Source organism: Penicillium expansum (assembly GCF_000769745.1).
Source record: "Penicillium expansum strain MD-8 chromosome Unknown contig41, whole genome shotgun sequence".
Taxonomy (NCBI): Eukaryota; Fungi; Ascomycota; class Eurotiomycetes; order Eurotiales; family Aspergillaceae; genus Penicillium; species Penicillium expansum.
In genome coordinates, this window is record NW_015971178.1 from 1 (window position 1) to 13,771 (window position 13,771).

The window sequence follows — 13,771 nt, forward strand, 5'->3', positions numbered from 1 at the left end:
GGGGGGGGGGGGGGGGGGGGAAACATACGCGCGCTCATAAGTATGAAACATCGGATTCTTAAGCTCCGCCCTCAACTTGGCCACATAAACAATAACCTCTTGCTGAGACCAAGGTTGCGGCGCGCCGAATTTACAAAGTAACCACATAGCCCAGCCCTCCATACCAGACATCCAATGCTGGTAGTTGACCGTTCCGGCCTCTTTAAATTTCTGATCACGGGCCCAGGGGCCAATGGGCCACTTGTAATCTTTTTGACAGACATCCACGAACCCAGCCTTGCGGAAGGCGTCTTGCATAATATCGATTGTTTCTAGCGGGCGGCCGGCACGTTTCCCGCAGGCGGATAGGGCTGGGCCCCAGGTGCGGAGGATGTTGTCTGCTGGGAGACTGCCGTCATCGCATTCGATGTAGGGGCTTGCTTCTAGTTGTTCGATCCAGCCTCCGGGGCGGATGTTGCTGGTTGGGGTTTGGTTAGATAGGGAAAGGGGAAGGGGAAGGGGATGGTGGTGGTGGTGGCTTACTCGTAGCATTGCTTGTAGACGTGACTCCATTCTGCTTCGTCGAATGATCCGATCATGAGGCGCATGTGGATTAGGTCTTGGGGTTTATTCCAGGTCCATTCTTGGGCGATGTTGTCGACTTCCAAGATGCAGTTTGGGGGCATCCATGTTACTGGTGGTGGGAAGAGGTCGACTCCACGGACGGTGGCTGGTTTTTTGGTTAATATATTGATATTTTGTATACTATGGGTGAATTAGATTGGGATTCTGGACTTACCTGTTGGGAACATGTCGGCTACATCGCTAGAAGAAGGTGAGTGGTGGTTCTTTGTGAACATGATAGGTAGTTTCTTTCCACGTACATGGCCCAGTTACCCAGACCTGTTCCAAGGTCAAGGATATGTTTGGGATCTTCAACAGGCGCCCGGAAAAGAGGGTTCTCATAGTCTGAGTCCATGACGAGAGCTACCAAGTGGCTGCAATAGTTAGTTATCTTCTTTTTTCTTTTCTTGTTTTTCTTTTAAAAAAAGACCGTATATAAGAGGATTCCGCATACCCAGCTTCGTATGTCTCGAATTGCTTCTCATCCGATGGATTTCTGATAGGAAGTAAGCACGTCTGCAGACAATACCCTGATTCGGAAATCCATGCGTACAAATATTCTTTTTGGCTCAATGTTTGATAGCGTCGGCCATTCTCCTCTAGCCCCCTATAAAGCGAGGAGCCGATCGAAGTAGTTTCCCTGAGCTTGTGTCAGATGTTTTCTTCCCATAAAGGACAAAGAGATAATACTTACGATTGCCAGTCATCGCCGTAAACGGTCGTGATATGGGTGGTGGGATCCTAATATTTGATATTTGTTAGAAAAATAAGCCATAAAACAAAGGACAAGAAGAATTGAGCAAACATACCACGGCGAGATCATCCTCAGGCTCAGTATGTATTTTGTCCATTGTGAAAACTGTTCTCACAGAAAAAAGCAAAGTGGGAGATCAAAGTCGAAAGTGAAGAATCCGAGACACGTTTGACGGGGTTTTGGATTGGATGAAAAGGCGTCGGACCGCATGACACCCCGCTCTTGTCATGTCAAAGGCCATATCGGGGAACTACATCGTCGAAACCTTCACCATCATAGGCCCAAGACGTGTGATTTGATATGGGGAATTGTGGGGTGGAAACTTCTACCGGTCGGTATGAGTCCTCGGATTGGACGTTGTTTGGGTAGTTGCATGTGAATTGGCAAAAGTACCATTCTCTTCCAATAGGATGTTCTGTACAAAGTGTATTCTTCGCAGCAACTCTGCATAAATCCCCCCCTGTCTGGCTAAATCTCACCTCTACGAAATAGGGGTATATCTACGGGGTACACATATCAAAGTTAATTGACTGGGACGATTTCAGATGATCAAAAAAATCGCATTATCGCTTGGTACTCCGTAGATTTGAGCTTGTCAATCTGCTTTATAATCTTGTCGACCACAGATGGTCTGACCTTCCGGTGGGGCATTAATTTGTGATTATTTTTAATTTCCGACACGAGGAATAGAAAGCAGCTTGTAACATTTGGGTTAGTCCCGATAGCAAATGTACAAAGTACGATGTACGTACTTAGGTACATTCCCTAAGTACTCGGCGTACTCGGCGTATATGCGGGGAGATAGGCTATCAGATAGCCTATGCGGGAACCCGATTTTCCGATGACGCCAACACTCGAACTATATAACCCAAGAACGAGACAAAAATTAACCAACTCCTCATTGCAATTAACAACATATCTACAAATTACAAACATGTCAACACCCCTGCCTTCCAAGATGCACAGCATCATCCAACAAACCGCCTCCTCCAAAGTCCTCATCTTAACAAGCACACCCATCCCAACCCCAAATCACACACAGGGAGAGCACTTAATCCAAATAAAAGCCTGCAGTCCCTGCGCCGGCGAACTCCTCTGGCCAAAGAACTTTCCTCCATCAAAGGCGCGCACTCTAATCCCATGCCCGGACATGGCAGGAATCGTCATCTCAGCACCGGAAGACTCACCCTTCCAACAAGGCGCTGAAGTATACGCACGCACAAACTATAGCCGGCCAGCAAATGCGCGCGAGTATTCCATCGCTGTGACAGACGAGCTGGCGCACAAGCCCAAGGGTCTAAGCTGGGTCCAGGCTGCTGCGGTTCCTGTTTCCGCACAGACGGCTTGGCAGGTTCTTTTTGTTCATGCTCTTCCTAGCGGGAATGGAGAGGAAATTGATATGGACGCTGCCAAGGCTGTTTGGGCTGGAAAGAGAATTCTTGTTACTGCTGCTTCTGGTGGTGTGGGTATTTGGCTTGTGCAGTTGGCGACTTTACTTGGTGCGGAGGTCGTGGGGACGTGTGGTTCACGGAACGTGGAGCTTGTGGAGTCACTTGGTGCGAAGGAAGTGCTTAATTACCGGGATGTGGATTTGAAGGAATGGGCTGCGCAGTCGCCTTCTAATAAAGTCGATGTTGTTGTTGACTGCATTGGAGGGAAGGCTCTTGCGGATGCGTGGTGGACTGTCAAGGATGGTGGTACGGTGCTGAGTATCTGTCACCCACCTATGCAGGTCCGCCCGGATGGCTTTGAGGGTGAAGGTGTTCATGATTTGTTCTTTATCATGCAGCCTGTGAGGAGACAGTTAGAGGAGATTTCGAAATTGATCAAGAAGGGGATGTGTCGGGGATTGGTGGATAGTGTCTGGCCTCTTGAGCAGTACGAAGAGGCATTCAAGAGACTGGATGGAGGCCATGCAAAGGGCAAGATTGTCTTCGATCTTTCGCTGAATCACTAAGAGCTGTGATGTTTCTCCAGCAATACACGAAACATGATATGTCATTTCTGGAGGCTTGGTCCTGAGTAGATACATCCAATGTTGTTTAACTGAAGCATATCGTAATTTCCTTGCTGTGATCCATTGCTTCACCAGTATTTGGATTCTCAACAGCTCCTGGGGTCCCTCTTGTTGTCTCGCCAACATCGCATCACGACTCGACCACGTGCATCGTTGATGATGGGACTGTGCAAAGGAAGCTCTATAAAGTACTTGATCCAACATTGGAAGCAGCACTTTGCTTTCATGGTCGGTAGTGGAATAACTTCAAGCTTTGTTCATCACAATATCTAGCTGCAAGAGGATAGACTGAAGTTGCTCGCTCTCCTGCAGCATTGTGTATAAGATATCCTTTGCATATATGAAGGTCTCATGTTGGGAGGCCAACCAAGGGCGAAGCAACAAAAGAGTCGGATGTTGCGCATGTGATATTCTTTCTACTCCGTATTAGACTTTAGTATGAAACTCTTGATAGATCAAGAAACACTTAGTCAGTTTCATAAGATTTAGTTTGATTTTCAAAGCACTGAGTGGACTACCAAAGACTTGGGTGCATCCTGGAATGAAATTGGAAAACCGCCTAAGCGGCACTGCTAAGTTACAAGTTTATTCTACCATCTCCACGTTCTTAATCAAAGTAAAGCGCCCATCAATTACGTGTCTCACCAGTCAACCCCTCCTTGGCAGGTCCCATCAACGTGAAACTCGGCGCATCCCTGTTCGGCGCGTGGAGGCTTGGCAACCCTAGCCTCAGGAACGCCAGACTCGTTTCGGAAAAGAAGATCGACCAGCCTAGTTCAATATACACCGGACGCCATATTATCCCGATATTATGTGTGTTAGACTTACCGCCGGTCTAAGTCCCCTCCCGGTGGGGGAAGTGCTGTCCCTTGGGTATATCCGATGTGTTTCATCGTCATACGTGCATTCGGCCCTACTAACTACTCGAGATGTCTCTCATAAGTCTCGAGCTACTGTTTACAGTTGATTAATGTCGCAGACAGCTCACTAAAGCCCATTTTGAATATGGCTACTATATAAGCAGCGGCATACCAGCGCGACACAAGACCAGTTGAGCATGCTGGTCAGTCTTTATTGAATTTTCTTTCACTTTCACATTCATTTCCTCCGGTTTGATACCGTGCAGACTTTCGTTCACCAATTATACATTCATTCATCGGTCCGGTTTACCGATCAATTCCATTCACTTCCCCCGACCCGGCATTCCAACTCGTCAAACATGAAGAACTTCACCCCCGCTCTGGCTTTCGCCAGCATTATTTCTTTGGTCAACGCCCATGGCTTCGTCACTAGCCCGGCAGCCCGGCAGCCTGGTACCGCAATGGGAGCCGCCTGTGGCAAGCAAGTCCTGTCCAACCAAGAATCCGACAAGTACGGAAACATTCAAGGCGAGCTGCAAGTTGCCGCCACCCAGAGCGACTACAACGCCGCCGAGTGTGATATCTGGCTTTGCAAAGGTTACAAGTTTGCCGACAACAAGGACAACGTCCAGTCCTACACGGCTGGAGAGAAGGTTGACTTCACGGTCGACATCCGCGCCCCCCACACCGGTGTCGCCAACGTCTCCGTCGTCACCACTTCTTCCAACAAGGTCATTGGCGCCCCTCTGATCTCCTGGGACGTCTATGCGTCCACCGCCACCGGTGTCACGGCCAACGAGACCAGCTTCAGTGTCACCATCCCCGACGATCTCGGCAGCCAGTGTGCCACCGCCGGTGACTGTGTGTTGCAGTGGTACTGGTACGCAGAGTCCATCGACCAGACCTACGAGTCGTGTGTCGATTTCACTATCGGTGGATCTGGCTCAGCTTCGGCTGCGTCGTCGGCCACCTCATCAGCCGCCTCGTCGACCTCCAGCGCTACGGAGATCGCTGTTACTACCACTCCAACTGCCGCTGTTCAAACCCCCACCACAGCTGCTGCCGAGTCTACCACTTCCTCCACCACTGTGGCTCCTGAGCCTTCTACTTCCTCCACCACAGTTGCTGCTCAGCCTACCACTTTCGCCACCACTGCCCGTCCTTCGACTACCTCTGCCGAGGCGCAAGTCCCTACTGCCAGCGCTGCGTCCTCCACTAGCGCATCGGCCCTGCCTTTCCCCACTGACAGTGCTTCACATGTCCTGTCTTGGCTTGAGGCCTTGGTTGGCAACTTGGTGGGTAACTAAATTCGGAAGGCGCAAAGAATGGCCCACTAAAAAGTGGGCGGCATAATGTCGGAAGTACATCATGTTCAGCTTTGGATTTACCTGTACCTCCTACGTTAGCTAGTAGTTAGATATATCGGTAATTAAATGTCAGACTCATCATGCTTGACTCATGATCCTGGATTCCAAAGTAACCCTGTTAATGGCGATATCGGAGAGATGACCGAACATCCGACATCGCCACTTCCTAGACTTACCTCATTGAACATAAGATGTCAATATAAAAAACAAGCATTTCCCATGCAACCAAACATCTTTTAGTATTTCAAATCATCAAAGCAATGCACTGTCGCCTGAACACCACAGCGACCAGACTATTCACCTACATCCCAAAAGTACCAATCTCAATCCCAAGACCAGTCCACAGACATTTCACCACAACAATGTCTCAGCAAGCTAAAGACTGGAGCGCAAGTCAATACCTCAAGTTCGAAAATGAACGCACCCAGCCCGCCCGCGATCTCCTATCGCACGTGCCCCTAACCGCCCCAAAGAGAATAATCGACCTAGGCTGCGGCCCTGCGAACTCAACCACAGTCCTGGCAACACAATACCCATCGGCAACAATCACAGGCCTGGACTCATCCCCAGACATGATCGAGCGGGCAAAGAAAGTCCTCCCAGACCGAGACTTCCACGTCGAAGACCTGTCAACCTACAGCCCCGACCCAGCCAAGCCCGTCGACCTCTTCTTCTCGAACGCGGTGTTCCAGTGGCTAAAGGCCGACGACCGCATTGCGGTCATTAAGCGCCTTCTGCAGCCGCAGGAAAAAGGCGCTGTTTTCGCTCTTCAGGTCCCGGATAATCTGAACGAGCCTTCGCATCTGCTTATGGTGGAGACTGCCGCGGAAGGTCCGTGGGCGGAGAAACTGGCTGGTGTGCAGAGAGATGGGTTCCAGTCCCCGCAGGAACTTTATGATCTTGTTAAGCCGTTTTGTAGTCAGGTTCAGATTTTTGAGACGACTTATTATCATGCGCTGGAGAGCCATGAAGCGGTCATTGAGTGGGTTAAGGGCACCGGGTTGAGGCCGTTTTTGGATCCGTTGGAGGGTGCGGAGGAGGAGGCTTTCTTGAAGGATTATTTGAGACGTTTGCAGGATGCTTATCCGGTTTCTGTTGATGGGAGGGTGTTGTTGAAGTATCCGCGGTTGTTCATGGTTGCTGTGAAATGATTTGGGTAGAGGTTTACTTGTGTATGTAGAGCATTTTGTTACTGATTTATTTGATTTCGAAGAGTGTGCAGCAAAATGATTTGCCTCCGGGCTTCTAAGTGTTCCTCCTACCTAACTGAATAGAAGTATAGAGGTAGAAGAACACGGGACACATGGGTCTATGGGAGAATGGATGAATTCACATCCAGATTGCTATTCACTAAGCTGTTTAGATAGAATAGAGCACCATTCCAATGATAGCTTAGACTGTTCCCGAGGCAGCAATCTTAATGGTACCATCAGTATTTCCAGAGCGATCTAAGCTCTTGCTCTCCATCTTCTGGATGATATCCTGACCAGAAACAACTTCTCCGAAAACAACGTGCTTTCCATCCAAGTGCGGGGTTTTCACAAACTAATTCAGTCAGAACACGACGTCTCCCATCTGGTTTCAGTATGGTTTCAACTTACAGTAATAAAGAACTGAGAACCATTGGTGTTCGGTCCAGCATTTGCCATAGAGAGAAGTCCACCCTTGGTATGCTTGGTCTGGAAGTTCTCATCCGCAAACTTCTCGCCATAGATAGACTTGCCGCCCGTGCCCTAAGAAGAGAGTTGAGATTAGCCGGAGCTCGGATTTCCCCGGGGAATACCACGACAGACATTTCCACGAGTAAAGTCACCACCCTGGGCCATGAATCCAGAAATCACGCGGTGGAAAGCAGAGCCAGCATAGCCGAAGCCCTTTTCACCAGTTGCAAGGGCGCGGAAGTTGGTCGCGGTCTTGGGGACGACGTCATCATAAAGTTTGAACACTATGCGACCCCAATTTTCCACTGCATGGTGTTAGTGTCACTGAAATGAGACGAGAAAGTAAACATACCCTGGCCGTTAGCCGATGTGTATTCGATATCAAAGTAGGGGTTAGACATGATGAATTGATTTCAGGTAAGATGAGAAGTACAAAGGAGACGGATGAGCTGGAAGGGGGCGGGGTATTAAATGAGGGGCTCGGATCTGGGGTCATGCAGGAATGAGGTCATATTAGGGCTGGATTGTACAAGTTGGACGTATCAAAGCATAGTTTGGCGCACGGGGATTGATGCCAGATTCATTGGTGCACTGTGGGGTCCAGATCCAACGGTCAACCCTGATTGTACAACTATAACTTCAATATCACTTTGACCAGTTCGGACATTTATTTACCACTCACAAGTTAGCAATATTCTTCTTACTGAAAGTAATACTAAAAAGGATTTTTTAAAGTTTATCTCATTGTATTGTGTCTCAGAAGAGACTCAAATCTCAGACCGTCGCAGGCATCTCCGCAAAGATGCTGCCGTCACATTAGGGAGACTAAGGGCCACATAGTGAAGTGCACCCAAGAACAGTGAACGAAAATTCAAAAACAAATTCAGAGAACGCAGTAAAAATCATCAGATATGGTGGCCATAATGGCCACCAAAATCCCGTTCCATCTACTCATCGTCGTTGGAGGCGGCAACCAGGTCACCATCCTCGTCAACTTCCTCGTCAACTTCCTCGTCAACTTCCTCGTCGACCTCCTCGTCGGAGTCACCAGCGGCAGCAGCCTGAACAATCTTCTCCAGCTTGATGTTGAGGCGGGACCACTGCTTTTGCACGGTTCCCACAGTCTTGCCGGCATCATTGGCGACGGCAGCCCAATCGATCTGTAAGACAACTCAGTCAGTAAATGAAATGCAATCATGTGAAGAGAATCTGAGGGACTTACCTTCACGCCGCTAGAGAGTTTGATGCACTTCCATAGGAAGAGAAGGTCTTTGCCGGCGGCAGCGGACGAGACATTGGCAGGTGAGGCCTTCACAGGGGTCCGCTTTACAATGCCTGCTTTGACCGGCTTGGTAGCCTTGGGGGTGGTTTGCTCTTTCACCATGTTGACAGCTAGTCAGCTTGAATTGTGGAGTATTGGGATGATTGGCAGAGAAAGAATTAGAAGAGAAGAATCAGAAGAGATGTTTGATGGGTTGAGGGAGGAAAAGAAAGACGAAGAAAGGAGGGAACTGTTTGCCCTTTATAGCGGGTGGTCCTGCGTTTCGTTGGGGGTCAAGTTGCCCTGACGATTTCGTTTGCCCCGACGCGCGCTGAGAAATGAGGACAATATTCAAAGGTTCCTTGTGTAAGTGAATCCATCATCTATATTCATACATAGATTCATACTTCGACCCACTCTCATGACAATGTCTTGGCGGTCAAAATCAATGCCAAGACCGACTATCACTACCCTTTTAGGTAATTATATTGCCTAAATAGGCTTAGTCTAGTCCCATGGGAGTTGGCCATGGGACTAGGCAAGATCTACTCCGTACGAAGAACTCACAGAGATCTTTAAAGCCCCTAATCCCCGAAAGAAGAGTACAGAATGAGAACAGGTCTTGGTTTCTGATACTGCGAATTAGGTGATTGACGGAGGGTGCATAGGCTATTCAGCCCAGTCTTTTCTAGTGTTTTTTCATTATCACAAATATTCTACCACGTTCATGTTATGGAAATGCTCAATATTTTGCGAACTAGGTCTGCTGACTGTATTTGTGTACATTTGACTTGGTGAACACCTGGGCATCTACCTAGGTACTAATCTGAAGTATAACTTCCGCCCAAACTAGATATTTGAAAACAGGGTATCCATCATTGTAATAGACAAAACACTTGTTCAATCAAGTGCCGGTGTGATATTTATAGTTTAAGTTGCTGCCTGCTTCTGCTCCTGCTTATTAATAGTTTCCAAAATTGGTCCCTTTGGCTCGTCTTTTCTGTTTTTGATCTCGTCGAGTACAGCAAATGAACCACCCGCTGGCAGACTTAGCTCCTCGATCGTTCCCTGCTTTCCGCTCATAACTTCCTCTGCGATTCGGGAAAAGTGCTTCTCGGTTTCTTCCGCAACATCGTACTCGATGATCCAGTCATCATGGGGGATAGACACACTGTCAGGCAATTTGGCGGCAAGCTCAGGTGTCCAGTCCGTGGAATGAGCGGCATCTCGATTACTGATTGAGGACATGTGAATCACATGCGATCGATTGAAACGAATACGCTCAAAGACCTGGAGGGCCAACGGCACATCGCCCTCGGCATTTTGTAGGCAGGACGCCTAGATTACTGGTTAGCTATCATGGACAACCAACAGTTGCAGAGGGAGGGAATTTTACCATGCAGAAAGCATCCTCAACAGCCTGGCAAGCACCCTGAGCTGAGGTGGGGAGATGGCAGTGGGCTGCATCGCCCATAACGGCAAGCTTATTGGACTTAGACAACCAGGTGGGAATCGGATCGCGCCACACAAGCTTGTAGTCGACGAGTCGGTCCTTGGGGGTGTTCAAAGCAATTTCTGTGAGGGTATTGGAAAAACGATAGAAAGAAACCCCAGACCATGCTAGAGCTGCCCCCCGAGCTGAGGGCCTGACTCATGGTAGAGGTCAGGGCCTCCCACGTCGTACTAGTACAGCAGCACATGAATAACAACGACCAGAGACTGAAGTTTCGCTTCATCTCCGGCGGAATCCCAGCGGTGTTCTCTAGCTCAACGTCATTTTCGATGTCGGCCGCATCATTTGCAAGAGAGGCCTTTGCGGCTTTCGCCGTAGTAGTAGTATCACGATGCATATAGGGTAAGGTTTACTCTGGGAGGATAAAATTCAGAAATTCACTAAGAGATAGTGGTAGAGGATGCGCTGGGAGGAAAGTTTGGGATGGTCATTGAACTGAAATTTTTAACGCAACTCAGGCAATTGTTATGTATGATACTCAGCAAGATAAATTCCCATGCTTCCTTGAACCTATCGCGGTTCAACTTTCCCTTTTGGAATTAAGATCTAACGCTATTCTCGATGTCTGGGGAGCCAAGTTTTATCGAAAAGATAATTCCAGGAGTTCCTAGTGTTTAATATCTGACCACTCATCTATTTTTCCGCAATCTCAAATGCGGCGGAACAGTTCTGGGCCTGGGGTACTGCTGCAGGCCAAGTATACAACGCATTTATGGAATTAGGTTATAGCTACAGCTATGGATAGGATACCTATAAGTCACTAGTTTTCTACACTATGTCACTTACATCACAGCTCTAGATCCACAAGGGGGAATAGCTATGGACACAACAACTTATCTGGTTGACTATGGCTTCTCTATGAAAGTACTACTAGTACTTTACTACTAGTACCTTACTACTAATTCTTTGCTGCCAGTACTTTGGTCTAGTAATTGTAGATGGTGATGATTTCAATTATAGTCCTATGTATTCCTCTAGAGACTCTGGGCGCTATGCGGTTCCCTCCTCCGCTATAGTCGAAGTTAAATGCTAAAACTGGCCTAGAAAATAATTGTTGATGGCCGTGGAATTAACCTACTACACCGTGTGTATAGCTGTGGGTAGGGCCCTAATCGATCTACCACTTTGATCACTAGGTTTTCCAGTATCCCCAGATTGCCCAGTATCTCAATAAGCTCCAATGAGAATAAACATATAACCAGAGTCATTCTAGTCTTTATAGATATAATCAATATTCCCTGTGCCTTATTTCCACGATAACAATGGTGTACATCCCGTGGACATCAATCTAGGTCTGCCAATACCCCATTCTGCTCAGGTCTAAAGAGCCAATATATCCAATTCATATCTGTGTCATTAAATGAGCCAGTGAGCATGAAATTCAACACTACTAGAGTACCTTGCTTAGGTACTATAGCGTGTCCAATGATAATAGCTTGGATACCTGCAACAGTAATGTACATATATGTATGTTGTACATGCAAATACCCTGCCGAGAAAAGGTGGGGCGATCATCTTGATAAGATAAGCACAGCCCCGATTTTCCAAGGTTGGAATTTATTTCTCCCCTTACATGAAAGGATTCTTTCATCCCATTCACCCAATTCACCCAATTCACTCCACTCATCTCGTTCATCATGGAGGAACATTTGCGTAACAGCCTTTCCAACCACCCACATGCCTTCCAGAGCTTGCATCACACTCATAGCAGCTCACCGTCACACCGGACCGACAGGATGGCTCCGCTTTCCATCAACGAGGGGACCACAACCGCCCTTGAGCACGAGCTCACCACCATGCAGCAACACCGCATTGGCAATTCCAGCGATGAAGAAGGCCAACCTCCGCCACGTTACACCCCTGAAAGCGATCCGTTCCAGCTTGCCTCAAAGCTGAAGACCGAGGATGAGATCCGGCAGATGAAAGCCAACACATCGCGGAAACGGGATTCCACCGCTGCAAGCAAAAGCCGGAAAGTGGGCTCCATAGTGAAAGACACTGCTCTTCTTGGAAAGCAGGCTTTTGTCACCAAGAAACTGCAGGGATTCTACGAGTCTCAAAATGAAAATATCGAGCGCATGCTGAAGCCCGTCGAGGAGCACCGACGTGCCGCCCGCGAATTGAGCGTCGACAACCGTCTCAAGTACCGGATCGCTGTTTACGGTAGTTTTGCTGCGAATGTCATTCTCTCAGTCATCCAGGTTTACGGTGCCGTGTCATCCGGATCACTTTCTCTGTTCACCACAATGGCCGACGCCGTCTTCGACCCCATGTCCAACCTGACCCTCCTGCTGTGTAACAAGGCAGTCAACCGCGTTGACCCACGCAAGTTCCCGGCTGGAAAGGCCCGCATTGAAACCGCAGGCAATATCTGCTTCTGCTTCCTTATGACCGCCGTCTCTTTCATCATTATTGCCTTCTCTATTCGCGAACTGGTATCGGGCTCCGAGGAAGAAACCCAGTCTTTCCACCTCCCCTCCGTCATCGCCGTCGCTGTCGCCTTCGCCACCAAATTTGCCCTCTTCCTGTACTGCTGGGCCCTGCGTAACCAGGTCTCGCAGATCCGCATTCTATGGGAGGATCACCGCAATGATCTGTTCATCAACGGGTTCGGTGTTCTGACCTCCGTCGGTGGCAGTAAGCTGCGTTGGTGGATCGATCCTATGGGTGCTATTATTCTGTCCGTGCTGGTCAGTGCGCTGTGGCTGCACTCCGCCTATGGCGAGTTCCAGTTGCTCGTCGGCGTTACTGCCGACACCAAGATGCAGCAGCTCATTACTTATATCTGTATGTTCATTCCCTTTCGGTTATTTTGGGCTCTTGATAAAAGCATTCACTAACATTCCTATCAGCCATGACCCACTCCCCTGCCATCACTGCCATTGATACCGTCCGCGCATACACATCTGGTCCTCGCCTGCTCGTCGAGGTGGATGTGGTCATGGATCCAGAGGAATCTCTGCGTGCCACCCACGACGTCGCCGAAGAGCTCCAGATTAAGCTCGAGTCGCTTCCCGATGTCGAGCGTGCCTATGTGCATGTTGACTATGAGACCACCCACAAGCCTGAGCATTCCCTGAAAAAGGAGCTCTAGAGATTTTGCTTGACTCAGCAACTTGGATTGGCTTTTTCATTTTGGGCAGCTTTAACTTAAAGTGCACCCACGGCTCTTTGTTCCGGTGTTTTTTTGGGGAGAGGAGAGCGTTATCGGTCCGTTTCTTGTTTGAATCCAATCCATGGATATTTTAGGCAATGGATAAATTCCATAGAAAATCACATAATAACTTGGCCTTATCTTCTAACGTTGGCTCTATCAAATTCATTCAGGCGTCCCATGTCACGTAGGTGCCTTCCCTTTTTGTAAAAATCGTCACCGACCCCAGTTTTCTCATTGCCTTAAGCCACAGGGAAGGCATAAATACCCCCCCCCCCCCCCCCCCCCCCCCCCCCNTTCTCTTCTTCCTCTTCTTCCTTCTTCAACGCTCCAGGTCCACATTGCACACCGTGGTTCCTGTTGTCCAGTGATGAGTATCCTGAGGACACTGATTAGGTCTTTGCTGCGGTGCAGGTTAGTCTGACAATGGATAGGAGCTTCGGCTCTGGTCCAATGGCACGAAGCATGTCGCGGCCCGGACTAGTTCCCCCTGCGACCTCTGTGGATAACAGACTGTACTTTCCTGGGGTCTCCATTGATCGTCAGGAGCTTAACACCAACCAGCTAACCAGCCCCCCCCC

At 48.7% G+C, this 13,771-nt stretch overlaps 7 protein-coding genes across 7 annotated transcripts; 4 read left to right on the plus strand and 3 right to left on the minus strand.

Moving 5' to 3' along the window:
• Positions 1 to 2,291: 2,291 nt before the first annotated feature.
• On the plus strand, positions 2,292 to 3,314 carry PEX2_012910 (NADP-dependent oxidoreductase; the record flags this gene model as incomplete). The annotated part of the gene is made up of 1 exon (XM_016738568.1): positions 2,292 to 3,314. One exon carries the CDS (start codon positions 2,292 to 2,294, stop codon positions 3,312 to 3,314), a length of 1,023 nt encoding a protein of 340 aa, XP_016602770.1.
• Positions 3,315 to 4,593: 1,279 nt separating this feature from the next.
• Positions 4,594 to 5,541, plus strand: PEX2_012920 (lytic polysaccharide monooxygenase; the record flags this gene model as incomplete). Its single annotated transcript, XM_016738569.1, has 1 exon — positions 4,594 to 5,541. One exon carries the CDS (start codon positions 4,594 to 4,596, stop codon positions 5,539 to 5,541), a length of 948 nt encoding a protein of 315 aa, XP_016602771.1.
• Positions 5,542 to 5,963: 422 nt separating this feature from the next.
• Positions 5,964 to 6,752, plus strand: PEX2_012930 (Trans-aconitate 2-methyltransferase, C-terminal; the record flags this gene model as incomplete). The annotated part of the gene is made up of 1 exon (XM_016738570.1): positions 5,964 to 6,752. The coding sequence occupies one exon, from the start codon at positions 5,964 to 5,966 to the stop codon at positions 6,750 to 6,752; it is 789 nt and encodes a 262-aa protein (XP_016602772.1).
• Positions 6,753 to 6,993: 241 nt separating this feature from the next.
• On the minus strand, positions 6,994 to 7,663 carry PEX2_012940 (Cyclophilin-type peptidyl-prolyl cis-trans isomerase; the record flags this gene model as incomplete). The annotated part of the gene is made up of 4 exons (XM_016738571.1): positions 6,994 to 7,146; positions 7,203 to 7,334; positions 7,395 to 7,567; positions 7,615 to 7,663. 4 exons carry the CDS (start codon positions 7,661 to 7,663, stop codon positions 6,994 to 6,996), a joined length of 507 nt encoding a protein of 168 aa, XP_016602773.1.
• Positions 7,664 to 8,209: 546 nt separating this feature from the next.
• Positions 8,210 to 8,646, minus strand: PEX2_012950 (uncharacterized protein; the record flags this gene model as incomplete). Its single annotated transcript, XM_016738572.1, has 2 exons — positions 8,210 to 8,422; positions 8,485 to 8,646. 2 exons carry the CDS (start codon positions 8,644 to 8,646, stop codon positions 8,210 to 8,212), a joined length of 375 nt encoding a protein of 124 aa, XP_016602774.1.
• An 807-nt stretch (positions 8,647 to 9,453) lies between these two features.
• Positions 9,454 to 10,373, minus strand: PEX2_012960 (Monooxygenase, FAD-binding; the record flags this gene model as incomplete). Its single annotated transcript, XM_016738573.1, has 3 exons — positions 9,454 to 9,861; positions 9,920 to 10,075; positions 10,140 to 10,373. 3 exons carry the CDS (start codon positions 10,371 to 10,373, stop codon positions 9,454 to 9,456), a joined length of 798 nt encoding a protein of 265 aa, XP_016602775.1.
• A 1,399-nt stretch (positions 10,374 to 11,772) lies between these two features.
• Positions 11,773 to 13,130, plus strand: PEX2_012970 (cation diffusion facilitator family transporter; the record flags this gene model as incomplete). Its single annotated transcript, XM_016738574.1, has 2 exons — positions 11,773 to 12,823; positions 12,889 to 13,130. 2 exons carry the CDS (start codon positions 11,773 to 11,775, stop codon positions 13,128 to 13,130), a joined length of 1,293 nt encoding a protein of 430 aa, XP_016602776.1.
• Positions 13,131 to 13,771: the final 641 nt, after the last annotated feature.